At 41.7% G+C, this 26,068-nt stretch overlaps 1 protein-coding gene across 1 annotated transcript in view; it reads left to right on the top strand.

Annotated features, from left to right (window-relative positions):
* The window catches only part of LOC146867801 (rap1 GTPase-GDP dissociation stimulator 1-like), a 618,625-nt gene that overhangs the window by 289,529 nt on the left and 303,028 nt on the right, over positions 1 to 26,068 (top strand). Inside the window, exon 3 of the mRNA XM_085608132.1 lies at positions 20,955 to 21,077. Within this exon, the coding sequence (XP_085464258.1) occupies positions 20,955 to 21,077 (123 nt within the window). The remainder of the gene's footprint in view (positions 1 to 20,954; positions 21,078 to 26,068) is intronic.

Genomic DNA, 26,068 nt, shown 5'->3' with positions numbered 1-26,068 from the left:
ACTGTTCCGCCCAGTGCACGCACCATTACTGCATTGTGGTTTTTGTAGTTTGATGCATAAAAGTCTCACCATCATTTAAAACTATAGTAGTTAGTATGTAGAAAACAAAACTGGGTCCCTGCACGTGTATCTCATGAACACGGTTCACGCTTTTCCTTGGGCGCTATAATTCAATGCGTCCTGGAGCTGCTCTTCCGCAGAGGGGCGCCTCGCGACCCAGGCAGGGCCGCTACAATATCCAAAAGAAAATGCCCGCAATTGAGGTGCAACACACAAGCATGTTGAGAAACCTTCTTTTATTGGTAAGTTGCAGGGAAAACTGGCTTTGTCTCCACAGCGAAAAGTTCACCAAACATGTTTCGGGCTGTCTCGCCCTTGATCTCTGGCATCCAAAAGAGATTCAGCTGCATCAGTCTTACGCGCTGCTGCAAAGTACAAAAGTACAGCACTCCCGGGAAACTGATCACCCAGATTTTTATTGGTTTTAGCACTACACAAAAAGAAGCGTTTCCGCGACTGCCTTTGTCAATTTCACAAATATATATTAAAAAGATTGTGTATAGTGTCAGTTTGATTTAAGCGGTGGTAAGTGTATTTATTAAACTTCATATACTAATATTATTTGAATAGCTGAACACAAAGAACTGATGTCTGATATTAAATGGAAGCGAGAATTATGTAACCCTACAATTTCTTAACTGTGCAATTTGTAGTCCTTGACCTCACTTATACAAACTGTGTAATCCATAGCTGTCACTTTACTTCTCTATGTATCATTTACCTTGACCATCCAGTTTGATAGCACATTGAAGTAATTCAATATAGAATCGTCACTATAAAACCCCCACTTATATATGGCTAACATAAAATAATCGTATATATGTCTTATGTACATATATAGTGTTAACATAAAATCATCTTGCTTCACATTTAGTAACAATATGAGCTATATCAATAGAGAACGTGTCAAACTAACACATTTTGGGTACATTGGCAAAATTGTCAGGTCATGGGAGTGTTCGTGAATTTTTCAAGTAAAAAAAAAATACTTTCTATAAATGTCACTCAATTCAGTGATGTAATCATGTTTACCTATTTGAAACTCAGAAGTAAAAATATGTTTTTGTCATGTAAAAATCTGTATCATATATTTTTGTCATTTAAAAATCTGTCCCATATGTTTTTTATTACATCTTTTCATGTCTCGACTTGTGCTTTAGCTCTTACAGCCAACCCAGACCCGTGGCTTGGTTCTCCCCAAGACTGTCTGTGTTTTCCTCAGGTTTTAGCCCAATATAGAGTAACACTTTTTTGCATAGGCACAAAATGGGAAAAACCCATTGATACATAAGGGCCTTAAGGGGCATATTTATCAAAGTTACAATTTGCGATTACCAAATATCGATTATTAAGGAATCGCTATTTGGTCATCGCAAATGTCTATGCATGTAGGAATCGCTAACAAATTTGCGATACCTTAACATTAGCTAACAGCGATTCGGAAATTGTGAATCACTATTAGCTAATGTAACTCCATTCATTCCTATGGGCCTACAAGCCCATACCAAATTGGTAATCGCAAATAGCAAATGCAATTCCAAGGGTGACTGAGGGCTTAAGGCCCTGCTGAAGCACCCCACAAAAAAAGGTAAGTGTGCACATGTAAAGCCCACACATACCCTAAGGGCATGTGTGTGCTACATGGCACTTTGAAAAATGCATTTTTGTGCATCTTTTAGAGCATGCACATATTACCATCAACTTGAAGTAGATGGTAATTAGCGTTTCCTAAATGCACAGTTTGCATTTAGGAAAGCCTACGTGGAATCGGCATTGGGGAATCGCAAATTGCGATTTCCTAAATGCATTCACAATTTAGGTAACTGCAAAGAATTGACATTACCATAATTGCGAATGACAAAACCTACATGCATAGGAAAACGCCCGTTTGCGAATGGAAAAAGGCTTGATGCATGTGCCCCTTAGTGTCTTTTCTGCCCTTGCGAATCGAACAAAAATACTAATGAAAAGCAGTAAATAAAGGCTTGTGTACCAGCCTTCCCCATGCACCTCATCCACTACGTAACATCCCAATTTAAAATGTACTCTTTCTTTTGGTGAACCTACTTACAAGAGTTTTAAAAGACACTTGAGATGCTAGACATCCAGATAACCCCGGACTAGCTCATAAGGGTTCACTTGTATTTGTGGTTAATGAGATGTGTGGGGTTGTATAAAGCTAATGCTTATGTGTATCACATTAATCAGTGTAAACAAATTATGCTGACATATTTAAAGGTAGTGATTGCTTGTGAGGGAATATGTTCTAATTGTTCTGTCTGTTAGGAAATATTTGTATGGTTTCCTCCATCAGCTCGGATGATTTTGTACATAAATCTTCTGTTAGGATAAATCCATTTGGTTGGATAAGGTTGATGGTGTTAAACGACGTCTTTGTGCTGAGGCTACAGACCACACTGGTGCCATCCAGAGGCACGTCAAGTATTCCTTAACCGAATTATTGGCATTGAGCCACGGTGAAACCCTGCTCTCAGAGCATTTTGCAGATATATACAAGTAACTAACACATAAAAGAGCAAAACAGTTGATAAATAAATTAAGGATTACATTTAGATCACAAAAATAAAGCAAAATGCCTTAGCTGTTATTGCAAGTTTTCAAAAAGAATATTGTGGTGTTCTGTCATATATGTAGATCTTCTTGAATTTGAGGTTCCCAGAATTTCCTTTCTAGTTTTTGATTCCTCAGGGCTCTTCGGATGTCAGAAGAACTCTCTCACTCCGCTCCTCTAGCCTTTGTTCAAACAAGCCTGGACAGGTGGTACTGTTGCCTCCCCCCCCCCCCCCCCCCTTCCCCGCCACCCCAGTGAGGAATTCGCGCAGGACAGCCTACTTCATTAAGTCCCTTGTTTTCCATAGGTGTTATTACTCTGTGGTGCTCGAGCCCTCCCAGGAGACTCTGAATTAGAGGAAGGTTCAAAGTTTATTTATAGTATGTATTTATTTTTATTTATTTTATGGAGTTTTTATGCTAGGTACTAACCTCCCCCAGCCCCCACATGATGTCAGAGCGTTTAGTGTTTTTGGAAAACAAAGGAGAACAAAAAAGTACCAGATGCAACATAATTGTTTTTAGCCATGTCACCCAACCAACAGGCAGACTCAACCACTTCTTACAAAAACAACTTACTAAGTCCCCTTTCAAATCGATTCTCGTCATTCTATTCCTACTCTAAACTCAGCTGAACACACAAGAAATCAAGAGCACACACCTATCACAAATAATGCACAAAGAAAAAGAGTTTGAATCTACTATTAATCTCTAATCTTAGTTTACTCGCCTTAAAGCGCTATATAAATACAATTTACAATTACATTCTCCTCCTATGGGGTCGAAATAGCTTACAAAGAAAAAATAATCTTAGGGAAAGGTCCCCTGTATGGCTATGTAGAATGTGTGCCCCCACCTAAAATTTACCATAGCAAGAAGTAGCCACCTCAGCACACACCATGAGTGTGCATATGGACTGGATACACTTTTTCTACAAGAATTGAGACCTACAGCTGGGCTCAGTGGTCAGAGAAGAACACCAGGTGCACTTTCCCTTTGATGAACATGACCACTGTCAGATCAACATGATGTGGTGGGCTGACAGCAAGGGGCGTAGCTTCAGGGGGATGCTTGTAGCGTGACACCCCTCAAATAAATACAATATTGGCCTGCTTGTTGAGTCTGGGGGGCTTGAGTCAGGTCGGCTATGTCTGTATGAGTTTTTCTAGTCATCCTGATTTAACAAATAGGTTTACACTTTTTCTTTTTTTGTTGGTTCACTTGTTCTTTTTTGGATCAGGAACGTAAATACATAAAGTGACTGGTTTAAAAAAATAAATAGCAAATCTGCCTCCATAGAAGTACTCCTTGATTGGATGTAAATTTACTACTTTTTAGAATTCACACACATTGGCAATAGTAGGCTAAGGAAACTTGCTACATTCTCAGGATCCCAGGCATTCCACTGGCAATCAAACACCTAGAAGGTAATAGGAAAGTTGTTTGCAAATTGAAAATAATCCACCCACTAGCAATCCCCTGGGTTAGCATTCCAAATCATTATTTTTTGCACACTGTGCCATTATAGATAGACAGCTTGATTAGAGCTTTTATAGACAGAGTAAAGGCAGACAGGGTGGCAGAGGACTTTACATCCACCACCCTGCCTTTACTCCGCCCGCTAACATTACAGATTTTGACCAGCCCGTGGATATCTTTATACATTGGCGGGATCCACCATCATGATGGCTGACTGTCAAATGTTTCCAAAGATTTTATTTTTCAAAAGCAAACTCACAAAGCAGAAAAACTAATGACCCCCACACCAAGCGTTTTCTTCCATGTGTGGAGATATTATTTTTTTTACTGTCCCTCACTGCTAAGATATAACTGGCAGTGAGGGTCAGTAAATAAAAAGAAAGCCATCCAACTGTCTACTCTAAATAGGGTGGATGGTTAACTGCAAAATAACCTACTCTGTTGGAGTACGTTTCATACTGATAGAGTAAAACTTTACTCGTTCAGCCTAAAACTTGCTATCCACCCGACTCAAAGCAGGCAGACAGACCTTGACCTTGGAGGACAGGATACTCCTTTGCTGTTGCAATGGAGTACCTGTCCACCAAAATCAGCTACAGAAGCCCACCTAAAGCAAATCGACACCGACCATGCATCTCATGGGAACAATACATCCCAAACTTGGTCATCTCACCCAGTCACCCTGCGGCCCACAGCTTTTTAAGTTTGGGAAATTTAAGATTTATACCCTCTGAATCTCACTGACTGAGCAACGCCTCCGATGACAGTGGCGTCAGCAATGTGATTTTAGAAGCAGGGCTGGCCTTTACCTTTTGCACGCAAGTGAGACTAGCCTACCAAACTCTTCTGTGTTTTATAAGCGGTCTGCCAGGCCCCTGCAACTAAGGGATATATTTACAAGGGTATAGAGCCACCAGAACGTCACTTTTAGCGATGTTCTGATGGTGCTATGCTCTTCTCTGCGATTACAAAGCGTCACTAATCCACTTTTTTGTGATTTAAAGCCGCCTTGTAAATATGGCCCCATTACATTCATAACTTTGCTTGAAAGGGGCATGCAATGGGTGTTGCTGTGGGCATTCCACTGCAACACCCATTGCTTTTTGACGCTGCCCCAGAATTGCAAGTGCAGGCACTACAATGGCTCAACGAGTAGAAATACTTTCATTTCTCCTTGTTTTCAATGTTTCTATGTGTGCTGCATTTTGCTACTTCTATATGTGCTGCAGAATTTAGCACACATAGAAGTTAAATAGCTGAACACAAGGCACTGACCTCTCATATTAAGAAGTAAAAAATCGCAATTATTGACTATTTATGTGAAGGAAGGGACACCTTCCTGCACATAAACATTAATTCCCTGCAATGCAGGCACTCTTGCGCTCTGGTGCAAGGGTTCCTGCGTTGATGCTAGGCAGCTAATTTTAGTGCCAGCGCTAGGGAAAAACAGAGCTTGCACCATATTATTGTAAATACGGAGCATCCCTGCATTTTAGAAATGTTGGAGTGCAGAGCTGCCAAATTTGGCACAGCTCCGCGCTCCAACATTTCCTTGTAAATATGACCCTAAGTCCTTTACCCACCCATGTGGGACATAAATGTCACATGTGTGTGCCTTAACTGACTGTGTAGAGCATGCATGTGGAGAGCGCCTTACAAACAACAGCCACGCTGGGATCCTCTGTATCTTTGCTATATTCTGGGGGTACACAAGATGGAGAGTAGGAGAGTAGGAGAGAGAGCCCAGGCAATAGATTTGCATTTCAGAGGTTTACCCAGGGATCCTTTGTAGTGGGTCATACTGATGAGTGTTAATGAAAAGAGACAAATGGTCTCTTTGAAGTTAAGGAGTTTCTCCCTGCCTTTTCCAGGCCATTATTCTCCCGAAGTGCTCCCCCCAACTCCAACAGGTTAACAAGTAGTTAGGTGGGACTGCCTCCTTTGCCTTTGTGTTGTTTTGTGTTTCGGCATCCTTGAGCCTCCTAGCTCTCCCCCAGCGTCCTGTTCACACTTTGTGGCACACTGTGGCAGGAGCAGACTAATTGGAATAAGTGGAAGGGCAGAACTGCCCAGAACTGGCCTCTGACTATTGGGACATATAACGACTGTCCGCCACTTTAGTATAAAGATGGGGCAGAAATGTTCAGCCAGTTTGGGTACCTACTGCTGAGTTACCTTGCAAAGTTCAGTACCAGAAAACTGGGGGATATTTACAAACCTGCAAGAGAAGTTTACCAACTGCTCAGGAGAGACAGTGGAAGTGCCCTTGAATGAGGAAGACACTGCCTAGAGGAGAGTAATGGCTAAGGAGCATAGGCAGAATTAACTGAGATCCCGGCTGCATCTTGGTAGAACCTGCACTACTCATTCGGATGGGTGTGATGTGTGATTCTTAAGTATCCCTGTAAGGTATTTTGCTTTGAAGTTACTATGTCTAGTGTTCCTTCCTGAAGTTTGCTCCCAGTCCTTGGAGGTGATCCCGGTCGGTAAAGATAAACCTAGAAGTGTGTGATGCTGATCATCATCTTGAATTGACTTGTGTTCAGGAGTCACTGTACCGTGAAGATGACAACATACAACAAAGATAAGCTCTGCAGTTTGTCCAAACTACTACTTTTGTTTTGCATGAGGGGCTTGTTTATGGGGTTGAGAAAGATGATATGAAGTTATGGGCCACTGGATGACAAGCAATGCAATTTGAACACAGCCAGTCCGTCACTGGTGCTGGCACTGCCTACTCTTGCTTGTCAAGGCCTGCCCAGGTACTGCATACAACAAGATGTCAGTCAGGTTCAAGTGACAAGCTAAACAATTCCACATGGTGGGCCATGCAGACAGCATGCCACCTGGCTCAGTAAGCCTGACAACCACAGAGGAATGTGATGGCTCAGCATACAGTTCATCAGGCACAGTGACTAAAAGGTACGGTACAGCTCAGGACATACAAACTGAAGGGGGGGCTTTAATTATTTAACTCATCAGTAATGATCTTGATAAACTCCTGAGGTCACAAGAAGGGGTTCACCATTTCCAGGGATAAGGAGGGGTGTGGGAAATGGGAAAGCGCCCAAAGAACAGATCATTCCCCAGGAGAGGGGCATGAACAGAACATTACACAATCCCCACAAGAGCTCGGTTTGAGAGGGCTCAGTAGGGGGAGTGTTCTCAATTGGTCCCAATGTTGTGAGTGTGCCTTTTGGAATCTTATCTGCAGTATTGTGTTGTGTGTGTATGATGAGGTAAAGTATATCTACTTTTTAGTGAAAATACGGGCTGGACATTGATGATTTCATTGTTGTTAGATGGTTAATTTAGTCTCTAACCCAAACCCCTTCCAGAGAAAGCTTTGGACTGCTTTACTCCACTGAGGGCCAAGAGCTAAAAGGGTTTACTTGGTGCTCAGCTTTAGGTTCCACAGTAAGGTGCAGTCTCAGGTCATCAGTGGTTAAAGGCTCTGAAGTCATAATCTGAGCACAGTAACAACTATCTACCCTGGGACAATTGGTCAAGTGGCAGTCCCTATTGGAATGGCTGACATAGACTGTACATCAAGGTGTGCTTCCCAGGCGTTTCCTTAGGAACATATAAGGTAAAAAGTCAATTCAGTCTACACTATTTTGGCTTTATGTCTGTATTTGAAATGGTGAAGAGAAGACATGTGACCCAGACAAATGTCACGTTAGGTGTGACATCCATGTAATTATTCAAATGACTTGATGTTTCATAGTTCTTAGAAACATAAGGTCAGACAACATTTGTTTCAAATAGCAGGAATAACAATGATTCTGCACAAATGAGGAAATATGGCTACTTATGTTGTCTTCTCTTAATAACTCTCAGCCCTCACTCTACCTCTTTTTCTCACTACCTCACCTCTAAATGTATATTGCTCGCTTCCTCACCTCTCCATCTCACCTCTCTCAAACTGTTCTCTCTACCTCACCTCTCTCACTACCTGTTCTTTCTGCTCTACTTATCTTTCTATACAGCTACCTCTTTTTCTCTATCATTCACTCCTATCTCATCTCTTTCTGCACATCCTTCTCTGTTTTAACTTACAGTCTGCAATTTCTCTATTTTAACTCACCCTTTCTACCACACCTGTCTCTCTCTCTCTCTCTTCCTCAAATCTTTCTCTACCTCAACCTATTTCACTCCATTTCATTTCTGTCTCTCTATTTAGCCTGTTTAACCTCACCTAATATCTCTTTCTATTACTCACACCTTTCACTACTCCTTTCATCCGACCTGTCTTTCTATACCTCTTTTAATTTTGTTATTTTCACTACCTCACCATCAATTGTATTGTTCCTCTCACCACTTTGCTACCTATTTAACTTTACTGCTCTCTGATTCTGCCTCCCTCTAAACTCATCTCTATATCTACTTTACTTCTAGCTCAACTTCACCATTTAGTGTAATCTACCCCCTCTTCTACAGTTTCGTCCCCCTCTCTGCAGCTTTCTCTCTCATTACCTCACTATAATACTTTATCCATCTCTTTACTTCACTTTCAGTACCTCTCTCTTCTTTTTTCTACTTCCCTATTTCTTTCTTTCTGACTACCTCAATTGTTTGTCTTCACTTTACATCTCCACACCTAACCCATCTCATATCTCTAGTGCTACCTACCTTTGACCTCTACCTCACCTCAATTGTTATGCCGTTCTCTTTATCTCACTTACTTTCTCCTGTCTACCGACACTCCCACTGCTCTTACTCAATTCATAGGTCATTTTATAGCCTTGGATGTATGCACACAGCAAGAAGAGATGATGGACAAGGAAGAGGAAAAAACCTGATTGGGAGATTATCAGTTTTTTTTCCAATTGAATGGTGAAAATCCAATAAAACTGAATTTTACAAAATTCAGTTTTATTGTTTCCTTTTCTGTGGATTCTGTGGAACATTAATAAATAAATAAAAAAATAAAAAAATGAATGGTGAAAATCCTCGGGCTCTGTGCTTTGAATTCAATAATTGTAACAAGATAGTCAGTTGCGAAGAGGGATTTAATTGTGATTACAACTATCTGGCAATTAAAGCTGCATTTGCAACACTATGTCCGTACGTTTTACTTTAATACTATAACTAGTCCACCCAAGAGTTCCTTATTGGAAGCACAATAATCCCCGGCAAAGATTAAACATGGCCGTGGTTTGATGGACAAAAATAAGGGTGTAGGCTAGGATGACTAGGCTTCGGGCCAAGTGGTACATGAAATATGAACGGCTTCTGGCCCCTTGACAATTGGAGGTCTTTAATGTAGTCCAAAATTTGGGCCATCTAGAAAATAAGTAATTTTAGTGGTGATAACGAAATCTGATTGTGACTGTTTACATAAGATCTCACTTAGACCACACTTTATGCTAATCCTAGATTATTCACTAGACTCACTACCCACATCCATTCTGACCACAGAATGATTATCCCAGAAGGAGTACGTTCACAGACTTGAGAAGACTGCTGAAAGTGATTACAGTTTTTCCTGAAACTCACTGGGTCTCATCTATCTAGGCATAAAAGCATTTGATACCCTCAGATGGCATTAATTATACTAGCCGCGTCTATTCATAGTACAAGGGGCCGAAAACTAGAGTTAGAACAGCAGAGTTCTTCTTGCATCTGTGGCCAGCCTTTTCTTCAGGAATGCCCACTCTCATGGCTTTTCTTTGCCCTGGCAATAGAACCCCTGGCATGTCGGACTCATCAAGGGACTGTTAGCAGAGATTACTCTGTGGCAGGTATACTACATAGTATCTCATTGTATGGCGATGATGTCTTATCATATCTTAAGGATTCCAATGTTGATATGGCTCCGGACAGCTCTGTCAATGGTAAATGAGCTTTGTATTTTTAGGGGGCCTGAAGGTCAGTTGGGGGAGATCCTGCCTTTATCCCCTAATCTACAGTATTAGGTGGAATATTATCAACTAGAGGTAATCTACTGAAATGGCCATGGTACATTTTAATATTTGAAATTTGAATATACCGTTATAAGAATATCATATTCTCCTGGCTGGACGCTTGCTTTGAGAATCTTAATGGCGTTCTGATGTATGCTTTAATTGTTGTTTATAGGTGAAGTGGCTCTCTAAAAATGTATTATGTTATCGCGTCTAGTACATTGCTTTCTGAATATACTGAAAAGTATTCCACAAGCACTTTTTAGAGAGATGTGTACATTGCTGTCTGAATTACTATGGGATAAACCTAGATGTTGAGAAGCTTTGAGAAAGGTGCAGCCGCCATTGACTGAAGGAGGGTTGGGGGACCCTGATTTTGAGGTATAGTACTTTGCAGCTCAACTTCAGTAGGCAACCAAGTGAATGCTGATAAAGAGCACTGAAGAGGCCTGTTTTTCGCCAAACAAATTTCGGGCTCTGTCATCGGCAACGGCTATTCGGGAGGATCTACGAAAACGGCCACTAACAGTGTTGATAACCATGGTACAACACTGATGGATATGTTGTCTAAACCGAGGAGGCATATGGAAGACTTGTGCACCAGAAGCTCCTCTGTGGTTTCTCCCCAACTTCTGTCACATATGTAGCAGAAGGTGGATGAGGGTCAACTTGATGCAAGTGGATCTATACAGAGGTAAATTCAAGCACACTTATAAGGAGATTAGAAAAGATTTTGGGTTTTAACCAGGCCATTTCTTAGCATATGGTGATGTAGTAAAGGTTAATGAAACATGGAATCAGAATATGAATCAATACGAAAATGCTTATGATGCACGTACTGGATCATAAAACAGTTGCAACTCTTTACTAAGCACCTCTCAAATCTCGTAAACAGGACCTTGCCTATATAAGCTTTAAATTGGAGATAATACTCAAACAGATGATTCAAACCAATTTAATTCAATTTTCACTTGATCTGGGCCTACCTGATCCTTCTGCACTACCGGAAAGATGTGACAGAAATAATCACAAAATGGGAAGACAAGACCATAGACTGTTATTTGAGAGAATGCTTATTAGTTTTGAAGTCTAGACCCAAAAAATGTAAGTTAACTGATTTTGTATTGTTACTCACAAAACGTTGCATATTTATGACTAGGCCTGGGCAAAATTTTAATATCAACGACACAATTTGTACATTTCTAAAAATGTTGCGTTAAGTGGCTTCACATAACTTTTTGAAGAGATAACACAACAGGCATGAAAAGGTCTTGCAACATTCCAGAATCGTTGCACAAATGTCTCGCTGAGAGGCATTTTTAGTTCGAACCAGTCTCCTGCCGTTAACTTGCAATATTTTTTTTTACACACAGTGTGCTCGCTTAAGAAAAGTTACATGAGATACCATCAAGCTACATTTTACTCTGAAAGCATAATTTTGTGTACCCATAGCTATGACGCAGAGGTTACCAATAGCACCCAACAGGAAAGCCTGGTTGATGGAAGCACTTAAGTGGGCTGAAGTTGAAGATACGATAGTGAAGCAGTCGGCTGCTCACTTCAGATGTCCAGAGGTATTGTTAGTTCCAATGTGTGAAACTCAATACTATTTGATCTATACTACATTGGAGCCCAACTGAAGGCCATTTTGAATATTATTTACAGATAGGTATAACATGTATTGTTACAGTGGCATGCAAGCACGCTGTTAAGTATATGAAAATTAGAAAGATGATGTAGAGATGAAATGATTAGCTTATTTACTGAAATGACAAAGTTTTTCTACAATTGACATATACACAAATGGACACTCCTAGAAGATCCACACTGTAGAGTACTCATGCCTGGAAATGAATGAAAGGTGTGCACATGTGGAGTGGACAGCCCTCCATGAAAGTTGTATGTTATAGTTGGTTGATATACATCTCTTGTCCATAATGCAGTAGAGAATATCTATTGTGTATTTAGACTATACACGAGAAATGTACTATTGCCAGCACTTATTATATTGATAAATACGAATCTTCCAAGAATCAATAAAAATTAATATTTTTTAAAACACAATATTCGACTAAACATATATGATGTCACCCTTACCATTTCTTTCCTACAAGTATAGGAGCAGGCTCTTAGACATAGATTTCCACATACAAATATTCTTATTGCAAGAAAAACAAACTAGATTGAAAGTCAAAAAGAAAGGGCTTTTTCAATGATTGTTCATGCTTTCTTTTAGTAGTATTTGGCTGGGTGATGCCAGGCAGCTTGAACCTTCAGCTCTTTTTGGGTGCCCGCATTTCTGAAAGTTAAAAGTGAATTATATTGATTGGCATCGCAAGGGCTTGAATTAGCTGAAAATGGGTAATCCATTCAAAGTTGTTCCAAACCTGGGTGTTGTAACTAGCATTACAGAAATTCCCTGTTCTGTTTCTCCTTTATTTCTTATGTCTTGGAATAAGCCTAGTCTGGATGCTCAATTAGAACATCATGGAGAGAATAGAACACACTAGTGGTGAATGCTGTGTTGAAGTAAATATGGTTGGATACCTTTTAAGAGTTGGAGGCACATTATAATTGATGAATAAACTTCATGCTTACCTTATCAGAGCTGTGTAATCCTTACCCTGGGGCCACAAAATATGGCTTACTTGGGGCCTCAAAACCCTTTGAGATGGCACGGACATTAGGGTCACATTCTTGCAAGGGATTACATCATTTGTGATTGGTCTTCTATCTTTGTTTGGGAAGAGGAGTTCAATTTTGGACTAATTTAAGCTAAGGTGCCTACTTTTCAACAAGTTGTAAATTTTGAGGAAGCAGTTAAACAAAAATTTAGTGTCTACGTTTTGAGTGAATTGAATCTGTAGTTGGGAGATATCCATTTATTTGTTCGAAGTTTAAGCCCAGCTGTTTAATTAATTCAGCTGTAGTCTAACAGTAGATATTGAACATCAAGGGTGCCAATATTGTTCCCTGAGGTACTCTACATTCTTGTAGGGATTAGCTTGCGCAGCACTAATGTATTTCCACATACTATACCCTGTTTCAGTGATAAGCATCCACACCATGAGATGCATTCTTTCTTTCAAGACCTGTATGCGAGTCTGATGGTTGACCATGTTAAAGCTGATGACAGGCCAAACAATATTAGAAGACAGTTTGTTTTAATTTAACATGAATCCACTAATGTCAGCACAACAATGTGCATGCTATGACCTGAACACAAGCGGTAGAGATGCTCTCCGAACAGGTCACTGGATTGGAGAAACGTTTTCAACTGACTAGTACACAACTTTCATGTAGGTTGGCTACAAAATTAGGCAAGAGAGAGATTTTATTTGTGCGCCAGTTTGCCTCGTAAGTCAGAATAGCAGGTCTAAAAACACTGTCCTACAAAAATATCGTAGCAAGACTATTGACTATTACATTATCATGAATTTAAGAGTTCACAGGCAACTATAAATGTATTGTTCTCCACTTCCATTTTGAAGATGTATATATCGTCAAAGTATATATAGCTATAAATTTCTCTATCTATCTATCTATCTATCTATCTATCTATCTATCTATCTATCTATCTATCTATCTATCTATCTATCTATCTATCTATCTATCTATCTATCTATCTATCTATCTATCTATCTATCTATCTATCTATCTATCTATCTATCTATCTATCTATCTATCTATCTATCTATCTATAATCTACTGGCGGTCGCCAGTAGATAGTTTTAGTTAGGACCGTGTTTCCATAGGAAATCCGCAACATTCTATTTGGAATAACTTTGGCGCGGGTTGACGAATCCTCGAGAAATTTTCAAAATAGGTGGGGCGCTCCGCTCCGCTCCTACCCTGAAAGTCTCAGGGTGATTCGTCAAGCGGGGGCTGAGAAAAAAGGGGGGTCCCAAAACGCGTTTTCCCCATGCATTTTTCCATAGGGACCTTTAGTCCACGGTACAGCCCGAACAGCTGAACAGAATTACTTGAAATTTGGCAGAGAGGTAGTCCTCAGGTCAGGGAAGTGCCTTTTGCAGGTCTGGTGTCAATCTGTTCAGTAGTTCCTGAGAAAATCAAAAGTAAAATCATATATATATATGGGCGGAGCCTAACCACACATCTCATCCTGAGATCTGATTGGCTGTCAGCACTTCATCCAAGAAGTGTTGGCAGCCATCTTGGGACCAATATACATGATAGCACCTCATTAAAAAGCATTGCAGTTAATAGAAGGTTTTAAGACTTTAGTTACATTATAAATCATTTGTTGATGGTACCATACTAATTTTAGGAATTGTGGTATGTTCTAAGGTGATTTCACCATGTGAAAAAGCCTTCTGCTGGGATATCATGATTGAGAGAAAAATATTTTCTGATGCTTTTCCCACAGAGGTTTGGAAGGTGATCTATAAGCTAAACTGAGAGCTTATTTTCTGTAAATTCACATTATCTTTCTCAGTCATGTGAGAATGAAGTCTGACATTCTCAGTAAAACATGTACATCCAACAAGGGCAGAGACTGTCAGTTGATTCCTTTGTGTTCTACTGCAGCTTCCCAGAGTGTTCCAAAGAACAACTAGAGCACTAACAGTCCTTCTGATGATAAACGTATGGCACACCTGAAGCCATCTTGCTTGGATTAAAGTGGTAACTCTTAAAACATTTAATTTAAAAAGGAACAAAATGAGGGGGTTCATTTTTCCATAAAAAGTATGATTAGTGCTGCAGAAAGAAAAATGAGGGCACATTTTGAGTGACTTCTCAAATCCTCTTCTATTTCATTAAAAAATTCTAACATGCAGACTGAAACATGCACTTTCAATACCAGCAGCAGTTTTCCCTGGTGAGCAGTAGCTTTACTACAGTGATTTAATGAGCAAAAAGAGTGCTAACATTCTGAATTTATGGCAAATGTGTGACACATCTGAATGCCTTCTTGATGGAATCAAAGTAAAAAACTGAAAGTATTTCCTTCTGAGGAGACTGCAGTAAATGAGGAAATTAGGAAACTTCATAACAAATAAGTCTCCCAAGATGGCCACCAGAGACAAAAGAGCCCAAATGTAGCCCAAATATCACCCAGATGTAGCCCAAGTATAGCCCAATGACAGAATGTCCCAGAGTGTTCTTAAAAACAACTAGAGCGCTTACTGTCTTCATTATGACAAAAGTATGGCACACCTGAAGCCATCTTGATTGGAATAAACTGGTAACACTTAAAACATTTAATTTAAAAAGGAACACAATGAGGGGGTTCATTTTGCCATAGAATGTATGATTAATGCTGAAGAAAGAAAATGAGGGCACATTTTGAGTGGCTTCTCAAATCCTCTTCTATTTCATTAAAAAATTCTGACATGCAGACTGAAACATGCACTTTTAATACCAGGAGCAGACTTCCATGGTGAACAGTAGTTTTACTACAGTGATCTAATGAGCAACTAGAGTGCTAACATTCAGAATTTATGGCAAATGTGTGACATATCTGAATACCTTCATGATGGAATCAAAGTAAAAAACTGAAAGCATTTCCTACTGAGGAGACTGCAGTACATGAGGAAATTAGGAAACTTCATAACAAATAAATCTCCCAAGATGGCCACCGGAGACAAAAGAGCCCAAATGTAGCCCAAAATCACCCAGATGTAGCCCAAATATAGCCCAATGACAGAAGTGTGCAAAACACTTATTATTTTGTGTTTTTGCAGTGTTATATAGTGCAGACTTGTCAGGTATTGGAGTGCTTTACATGAGCATTGGTTACATCACACAAGAACAAATTCATTTTGGTTGTAGACATGGGGAGACTAAGTGATTTGACCAGAATCACAGAATGTCGAGCTGAAGCAAAAACTCCAACCTGGTTCCCCAGTTGCAAAGTCTGCAGTTCTGGAAGTAACACCACATCCGCTCCCCTAAGTGCAACATTTAATCAAGTGGTCAACTGGATTAAAAAACATAAAGGTAACAAATAATTTAAAAGTGCTTTATCGCTATTTGAAAACTTAGAAAATATGTCCTTATAGCACTAACCCTAATTTTGATGCCAATAAGACCCTCTCATATATGTAATTTCTAAAGGAAATGCTCTAGGTATTACAGTTTTGATTACATCAAGATGACGTCAGGCGTTCCACACTTTTGTAATAAATATAGAATGTTAGCAATCTAGTTGTTCATTAGGATACTGTTGAGAGGCAGAGGCCAGGGGAACGGACTCTGAAAATTGAAGGCAGGTAGGAGGGTGCAAAGGCAACAATTTAACCACACTGAGCCTACAGGAAGGGCCGTGGCAGCACAACAGACTATGGAGGGCAGTGGAAAGGGGGGCAGGGGCAACAAACCAACAATACAGGACTTGCAAGAGAGGCTGTGGCAATGTAATAGACCATTGTGGGCAGAAGGAAGAGGCAATGGTAGTACAACCATACATGCCAACAGACCCGATTCAGCCAGGAAACGTCCAATGTTTTTAAGCTCAAATGGGCTTTATTTGATCTGTCTCCTGTCTACAATCTCCTCTTTTTCAATGTAACTCAAAGGGGAAAATCAATACCCCAGTTTTTTTTTCAAAATCTCCCTCTTACCAAGTTCAAAATGTTCGCAAGTATGGTACATTGGATCATGGAAGGAAATGGGGTAGGGACATGGACTTGGATAACAGAGGACAGGAGGGACATGGAGAGGTGCACCAAACTGACCCTGCAGGGCAGGCATCAGGGTTTGCAGCAGCACAATACACCACACAGGGCATGCGGGACGTGAGTGCAGCACAACAATCCATAGAAAGCAAGAGGGAGAGGACAGGACCATGCACATGGACAACAGGGAACAGCGGGGCAAGAGGCAATGGTAGCTAGCTGACCATAATGGACAGACAGGAGAGAAAGCTGCAGCATAACAGACCATAAAGGGCAGGAGGGACGGATCAGGGGCATTACAATGGAACAGACAAGCCAGGAGGGAGGGAGTAGGGGTCTGCACATGTAAACAGAGGGCTGGGGGCAAGGGGGCAGGGCAGGAGCAGCAAGATAGCCATGGAGGTCAGGCAGGATGGGCACTAGAAGCAAGACACACCATGAAGAGCAGCAGTGAAACTGTGATGGCATACACACAGACCATGGAGGGAAGGTGGGAGGGGTTCAGGGGCAGCTAACTGACCACACAGGGAAGGTGGGAGGGGCCATGGCAGCACAGAAGGCCATGCATGGCAAGCGGGAGGGTTAGTGGCAGCACGATGGCTATGATGGGCAAGAAGGAGGGTGCAGGGGCATGCACAAAGGACGATGGAGGATAGAAGGGAGGGTCAGGACCTGTGCACAGACAAGAAAGTTCAGGGGAAGGGGCCTCACAACAGACCGCATGGGGCAGGCAGGAGGAGCAGTTGCAGCACAACAGACCAGGGAGGGCAGAAGGGTGTGGCAGTACAATGGACCATGTAGGACAGGAGGAAGAGGATAGGGGCATGGCATGTGGACAGGCAGGGTGGAGGTGGCAGGGACAGGTTACAGTCATCTGACAATGCTAGGCAGGTGGGAGGGGAGTGGCAGCTCAACAGAACACTCAGATTAGATAGGAGTGGCAGGTCCATGGAACATGGTGGGCAAAAAGGATGGAGCAGGGGCATGCACAAAGACATCGGAGGGCAGGGGGAAGGAGAATTGGGGCAGCAAGCTAAGCACAGAGTTTAAGCAGGAGGTCAATGATGGGGCATAGAATTGGGCAATGGAGGGCAGGAGGAGTGGACTGGTACATCATACTAAATTGAGGGCAGTGGCAGCACATCAGACCATGCATGGCAGGAGGGAGGAGGCTAGTCCATGGATTCACACAACAGAGGATAGGGAGGAGGGGGATGGGGCAGCAAGCTAACTGTTCAGAGAAGGCGGGTATTAGGAACTTTATTGTTTTTAAAACGTGTGTCTGTGCGAACTACTTACAATATGAACAAGTATGCAGCATAATCTCACTTTTATTCAGGAAGAAGAGGACGTTTGTGACTGTGACTCCGGGCTCACTTGGCAGAAACACCCCCTGACCCTCCACCCCCTATCGCAAAATGTAATGCCCGTGAAAAGGGTAGGTGAACACAGTGTTATATAGAACATAGTCCTGAGAGCACGATTGAAAATGAAAACTAGATATAATGTATGGTATAACCTATGCACCAAAAAGTGTGATATAAGATGAACCGGGCGTGAAATATAATATGCAATACATTGTGCGCAATGACAGATTCATTGGAGAGCGCGAGATAGCACAGGCACTAGCGCGTGCTATGCGATATGCGCCTTGGAGTGTAATATGCACAGGGCATTGTTGTGTAACCTAACTAGTCTCTAAAGTTGTAATATAAAATATGTGCTGGGGAGTGTAACGTTGCATATGCACTGTGACAAAGATATGGATCCCAGATTGTAATATGTATGGCATAGCACTGTGCGTTATAACATAGGCATCGAGGAAGGCACGTTAGATGGGGCAATATAACCCGTGCGAAGACAAGTGTGGCATGACATATTCACGGGGTGGTGTTACAGTGCACATGGCCTAGAGAGTGTCATAGCATATGCACTAGCTAGTGGAATACAACACAGAGGTGTGTGGCACTCAGCAGGCAAGCAATGGTGGGTGTAACACAGCATTGGGCTCTGCCAGGAGCGCGCTGTGACTCTCAAGTGATGTTCGTCCCCTTTCCAGAGAGTAAAATAAAAAGTATTACACATCCGGCAGTGGATGTGTGTTTTATTAACCGTGAGGGGGGTTTCTTGCATAGTTTTGGTCGAATTTTTGTCGAATCCCCTTTGAATGGCTTGGTGTGCATGTGTATTAAATGTGCCCGTCAATAGCTACCCATGTTTGTATAAATAAACGACAAGGGTGTCTACCGGGATTAGGCACGGTAGGGCATCAGACATGTCAGAGCTTCACTAGTGGTGTAAATACATTCCACGTGGATTCATTGTATGCATAGTCGCCTTTTAATGAATATCACGCAAATCGTCATGGTGATAGGTACGTACGGTTTGTCCAGCATGTCCTAGGTGTGTCTATAAATATATATTTTTTAAAAATAATAAAAAACAGTGGCCGGCCCTGGGGATTGGGGTCAAAAAAATATAATTAGGAGACAGGCCCTGGGGGATGGGGTCATCAGGGCCAATAAATTAGAATAAGAAGGGGAACCACACAGCCCCCTTCTTAAAAAATTAAAATAAATAAAAGACTGGCATCGTGCCGGAGGCCACGCTCCCTCCTTGCAGCACTCTGCAAACGCGCCCCCTGGCGAGTTGTAAGTTGGGGAATTAATTCCTCTTCAATACTGAAGGTCCCTGAGGGCCAACTAGCCCAACAGGCATCTCCAGTATGCGCCAGGGAGCTGCGCTGCAGACAGGTGTTCTGAGGCCAAGCCCTTTTGTACACCTCTCTGCAACGCAGCTCTGTGGCGCTTACTGGAGGTACCTAGTGGTCTAGTTTGACCCTAGGGACCCATAGGATTCAAGGGGACTTAATCTCTCAACTTAGAACAGCCACAGGGCGCGTTTACACAGTGGTGAAGGGAGGGGACGGGGCCTGAGGTGACATGTGCAAACACGCACTATGGCACGTTTTGAGATGTCATGAGTGATGTCATGAGTGATGTCACTGACCATGTCATGAGTGATGTAATATGTGACGTCATCAGCAGTGCATTGCGGGCGCGCGAGTTATAGTTAGCTGAACTAACTATAACGGGGGAATTTCAATGGTTTTGTACAAGTGAAAAGTCCAGCTAACTATAACACCCCTGAAACCTATGTTTTTTTCAGTGAATTTCTGAGGTTTTTTAAATGCTAATTCCTAACTATAACGTGCCTGAAACCTATGGTTTTTTCTGTGAATTATATATATATATATATATATATATATATATATATATATATATATATATATATATATATATATATATATATATGAGACGATACAAAGAAGAGAAAACGAACTCTCAGAGGTCAGTCGTTTTTTAATTAACAATCGCTACGCGTTTCGACACAACTCGTGTCTTGCTCACACGATTTTTTGCATGGTTCCCGAACGTACATATAGTCATACGTAAACACAAAAGAAGTACTAACATATTGCTCACTCTAAGCTGTGCGTATGGCTGCCATTTCTGAACGGGTTATAAATTCATGCAATTGAATGAGTACGTACATGTTCCCTTAACAAGGAGTCAGCAATTGGACTGTACAACAAGATAATACTCAGCATTACTGAACTGTAAATCATAGTAATGAAAAATCATAGTAACGAAAAATTGGGTGACTGGTCCGAGGTTACTATACAATGAACTGCTGGTGCAGACTTGAAATCATTGCTACAAACTTTATTAGTACTTCTTTTGTGTTTACGTATGACTATATGTACGTTCGGGAACCATGCAAAAAATCGTGTGAGCAAGACACGAGTTGTGTCAAAACGCGTAGCGATTGTTAATTAAAAAACGACTGACCTCTGAGAGTGCGTTTTCTCTTCTTTGTATCGTCATTTGGATTATCCGGCATTGGGTTCGCCGGACAGCGCACCACCTGACTAGGGCTTGGATCCCGGAAGGACCCGACTGGTATTGATTGATATATATATATATATATATATATATATATATATATATATATATATATATATATACGCACAAACTCATATACATATATATATGTGAAGTTAAATATATTGATATCTAGTTATTTATGGCTATTATAGTTACTATGATGATATTATCCTTTAGAATACCTCTTTACATTCAGTTATTTCATGGTGGTTTGTTGGGAAGAAGATGGCGGGGTGATATCTATAATGAACCCGGAAAATGAATTTAGTTTAGTATGCAACATGTATGTGTCATAATTACATATGTCATGGTAAAGCATGGATGCAAATACTTAAAAGTCACTATCTTTACAGAGCAACGATGTGCCACCCTTCTGACAGACAATGGCATTCTTCCGGCTTTGGCAAGGCTCCTGAAGGGGGACGCAAGGAGGGCTCAGAAGGCAGCTCAAGTACTGGCAGAGCTGGCCAAGAATGGTAAACTGGAATATTGTACTTGAATGTTTTCCATTTTATGTATTGCATGCTCAGTGAGACAAATTCCTTCAACTAAATTCAGTTTACATCATTGCTTAAATGAGCTTGTACTGTCCGGTACAGAGTACCGGCACTTTTTTATCTTGAGAGAGAGAGTACCGGCACTTATCAAGAAAAATGCTTTACTTTTAATTGGAGGGTACAGGCACTTCTCAGAAACAAGCACTTCTGTTTTTCCATTTCAAGCACCGGCTTACATGCTGCCCTAAAGGCTCTACCAAAGATATCAGACTACTGCTTCATGCACCTGCCATTTTATCAGAGGTTATAGTTTGTACTGACCCCAAAAAAACACCCTGGGATTCCCAGGGGGTAAAAAACCAACCTCACAGATAAAGGAAATGGTTCTAATTTAGAGTGGCTGAAAAATATGACAAGTATGCAGTAATGAGATGGTTGTGTATTTATTATAATCTACTGATTTGCAATATAGTGTTGTTATCACAATTGAAAAGTGCTTGTATTGCATTCCCAATCGGGTCATTCTGTATCACAGCAGAGAAATAACAAGCCTCATTACGACCAGCAAAAAGCTAATTGTAACTCCGCAAAAATAAATATTATGCAATTTATACCTCATTCAAGTGTACAACACTCTAAGTCCAACACAGCACATCTTGACTGTGCTAAAGCGGCTATCCAGTGAAAGGTGTGCCAATACCCAGTAAGTCGTCATCAAACAAAAGGCCATTCCGTAATCCTACTTTTTTGTGATTGTTGATGATGTAATATCAGTTATAAGACAAACTTTTTTGTTTTCACTGAATGACCCCTTCAATATGATTAACATTCCGTGTATTACTGCAGATTCAGCACACCGCTCTAAGTGATGTCCTGTGGGTTATGTTAAGTTTGTTGTACTGAGCCACAAGCCGGTAGGCCTGCGAGGCCCAGATGACAGTGTGACCTGCAATTCTCAGGTTTGAATTTTACAAAGGACTCCGCAGTCTTTCATCCATCTGGGGTAAAGTACCATGGAATAGGATAACAAAGCTTACCATTTACGTTGCTGTTAAATAGTCTTAGTAAGTGCACTATTCTTGCATGACTAGATCAGAAGTGCCACACCAAATTTGAAAATAGGGTGAACTTCCTGAGTTGCAGAAGTTCTTTTTGAGAGCCAGTAGTCAGATGTGGAGCAGATGCCGATTAGACCGTTGCCAAAGGATATTTTACCTTGCCAGAAAGTTTGGTCAATTACTCAGTGCTGGTAAAAGGTACCTTCAAAATAAAGGAATGATCATGAAAACTGACCTGCAGGGTGGTTGAAGCTCTCTTCACAGCCTGGCATCTCTTTGGCCTTTCATTGATTTTATCGCATCAACACCAGTTTTTCCGAGGTATTAACCAAGTGCTATTCATCCTAAATTCACTACTGGCCCACCTATACTTGTAATCGTTCTTTTCCTGTGAGTTCTATTTTGATATGTGTTTCTGTCTGTATTCCTATTTGACACTTGTTCTGCAACTGTTACCTTCCTTTCCCCACAATTGTAAAGCACTCTGATATCCCTCGAGATCATGTTTGCGCTATATAAAACTTTATAAAAATAAATTGACATCTGGTGTGCCCCTAATAACATACGCTCTGAGTCTGCTTACTCCATTCTATTATTCAAAAGATATGGTAATCTTAAATATTAGGAGAACCTATGTTACGCCTTTATTAACTGCTAAGGTACATATATAAGTAGATTTTGCAGAAGTGGAGGAAAATTCATGTGCAAATGGTTGACGGGAATCAATAGCTCGTTGGGATGGCAACGCTTGCACACAAAACTAGTGATGATCACTGGACTCCATTAATAGTTTGGAGTATACCTCAAATGCCTAAACGGATATAGGAGGGTCCAAACAAGTGTATTGAGTTCTATTTCATTCTAACTTTAGCAATATTGTTGTAACTTCATGTCAACAAAAAGAGGGACTAATGGGTAAGTTTAACGAGGTCCAGTGTACATACCCTAACGACTAATAATACAAAAAGAGTACAAAGTTCCTCTGGTCAGAGAAGGAAAGGTAATAGTATCAGCGGGATTGTCGTGTGTCACGGAAGGGGGAAACCCTTTTGTTGGAACTAGGGCTCTCACACACCCAGCAAGCTAGGTGTCATGCTTCATCATTTGAGCCTGCCCCTCGTCAGGTCGGCGCTGAAATTCCTGACGGGCTCCCAATAATGGGGCTCTTTGGCGGGGATCTTCTGTTCCTGCCGAAGGGTGCTGTGGGGGTAAGGGGCCCTAGAATGTGTAGATGTGGTGAAAGGATAAAATAGGTGCTGTTTGTCCACGAAAAAATGTATTTAATAAAGTGGTAAACAGCCTAGTTAAAAGAAAAGTGAGGTGGGTATAGCTACTAGTGATTATGACGCTAGTTGTGTATGCCCTACACTCAGGAAGATCAACATGTTTCTTGCCTATACAGCCAGCAATTGGTCACGGCAATTCATCAGGATCAAAAAACATAAACTATCTACAACGAAGGTATGTGGATCCTACATACCAAAGAGGTGCTCAGAAGTAACCTAGGGAAAGATGGGAAACAGAGAAAACACATGACAGTATACCACATGATAAATTACACACACACAACAAAAATGAGCTGTGATCATCAAGAGACTCCTGGGGAAATGCTCCCAGGAGGGTAATGAAAGGTCACTAATGACGAGACAGAACCAAAGACAGGACTAAGGGCGGAGACAAGAGGGGGAGGTGCAAAACTCACCTCATGTACTTGCAAGACAATCTTGCAGCAGTCTCCGGCGGGTAAAAAGGACTCCAACGTGGCTCCTGGGGTAAAAACCGGGAAGGGGAATGTTAAAACCTGCAAAGATCAAAACCCGTGTATGGCGCGATCGTCCCAACAATCCAAGGGGGTGAGTGAAGTGCAGGAAGGTAAAGGCAGCCTTACATTTCATAATGTACTCCCATGGGCGGTATGGTGTGCAGCCATGGTGGCCCTCATACTCAGGGGCTCAGGCATGTCACCGCACAAATGTTTAGAGGGGTGAATATCCATAATGTCATGGAAAAACTCGTAGACATAGTGGGAACCGCCGTAGCCCCTGGTAGCGGATGGGTCAGTGCAGGACGGTGTCGCCCATGGTGTCATTGAAGTCAAAGAGGCGTCAACCACCCCCTCCGTGTAGAAAGACTCACCTTGCGGATGTCGGAGAGGCGGAAAGCCCGATACACTCACCTGCGTCGTACGACGCTCGTACTGGAAGACCTACCCCTGCCGCCGGACCTGGGATGGGTACCGGAGAGTGTGAGTCTGAGCCAGATAAGCATCCCGGGAGACGCAAATGGCGTCACGTGACCCCGGGTGTCTCAACCCCATTGGTGGAGAAATGACCTGAAGTGCGGCCATGTTGGAACGGGTAGCGTATTTGACTATCTGTATCCGGTATGCACCCGTGACCGCAGGAAATGGTTCCCCATAGGTTGAGGTTAGTAAGGAACGGGTTGCCATAGCGATGCAGGGTAATGAAGTGCAAAGTGTACAGGAAGTGGTGGACAAGACTACGCCCCAAGGAATTGGAATAGCGAGGGCAGTCGCGGGGGCCATGATGCAGTGTCAAGATAACATGGAATCTCAGGGTATGTTGCCCGTAAATTGGAGTGTAAAATCAAAGCGGTAACAATCCGCAAGGGAAAAACAGACAAACAACAAGGAAAGAGAGGGTGGCAGGTAAAGATAAAATAAAATACAGTTGTTATATCTATGCAGTACAGATGGAAAGTAATACCAGAGAGATCTATATGGCATCTGGTCTACTAATAGTGGATGCAACAATTTCCTCAATGTCAAGAAAGAGTGGTCGTAGGTAAGGATACCAAGTCCTAACAGAGAAATCGTGTGGGATGTACAAAACACATAGTGTATTAGAGGGGGCTCAAGCCCTACCCAGGAGCATATTTAACCAATGAGTGTGGACCATGGGATGTCATCATTCAAACCAGTCAAATGTGAAGACAACCTAAGGACCCATCTTTGTTCTAGTTTGAACAATGCATTTTGAGAGATCTGAGGATGTGCTTCTAAGACCACCCAGCTGATAGAGTCTGTCTGGTGTTGCATTGTTTTGAAATGAGTGTAGAGTTTGGTGGTCACTTTCTGACATCATATGTTGCTCTTGTGTTCCATTATCCTGGTCTTGACCATACGGGTAGTCATGCCTATGTATACCAACTCGCAGGGACATCTGATCATGTATATGCAGTTCTTTGTGTTGCAGTTAGTATGTCTGTTCAATATCCAGTGGAAATCATTCTTAAAAGTGATGTCCTTGCAGGTGCTGGTCAATTTACACACTACACAGGAGCCACAGGGGAAATGACCCTTGACTGGTGGTAACTCCCACATTGTCCTTTGTGAGCCAATGGTACTCAATCTAGGTCTAGTGTGAACCAATAGGTCTTTGATGTTTTGTGTGCGTCTGTAGGCAAATCTAGGTTTGGGTATGTTGAGATTACCCGTGTCTAGAATCCCCCAGTTGTTCAAGATGATCTTTCTAATCCTACTTGAATCAGATGTGAAGGACGTGACACAGGTCAAGATGTCAGTTTCAGGTTTGGTGTGTGTTTCTAATAATGTCTCACATGGGTTATTCTTAGCCCTTTTCATAGAGTTGTGTACACACCTAGAGGGGTAGCCCCTGGCCATCAGGTTGGTTGATAGTATTTTAGCTTCTGTGTTGTAGTCCGATACCCTAGTGCAATTACGTCTAATGCGTAGGAATTGCCCGAAAGGCAAGTTATCCCTCAGTGTTTTGGGATGGTGGCTGTCGTAACGCAGTAGACTATTGCGGTCAGTGGGTTTCTTGTACAGTGTGGTCGTGAGGGTACCATTGAGTAGAGTGATATTCAGGTCCAGGAACGGTACCGAGTGCTCTGATATAGTGTGAGAGAATCTGAGGAACTCGTTCTGCTCAT

Source organism: Triturus cristatus, chromosome 1_2, assembly GCF_964204655.1.
Source record: "Triturus cristatus chromosome 1_2, aTriCri1.1, whole genome shotgun sequence".
Taxonomy (NCBI): Eukaryota; Metazoa; Chordata; class Amphibia; order Caudata; family Salamandridae; genus Triturus; species Triturus cristatus.
The sequence above is the reverse complement of the archived record's forward strand: the minus strand, read 5'-3'. Positions and strand labels throughout refer to the sequence as shown.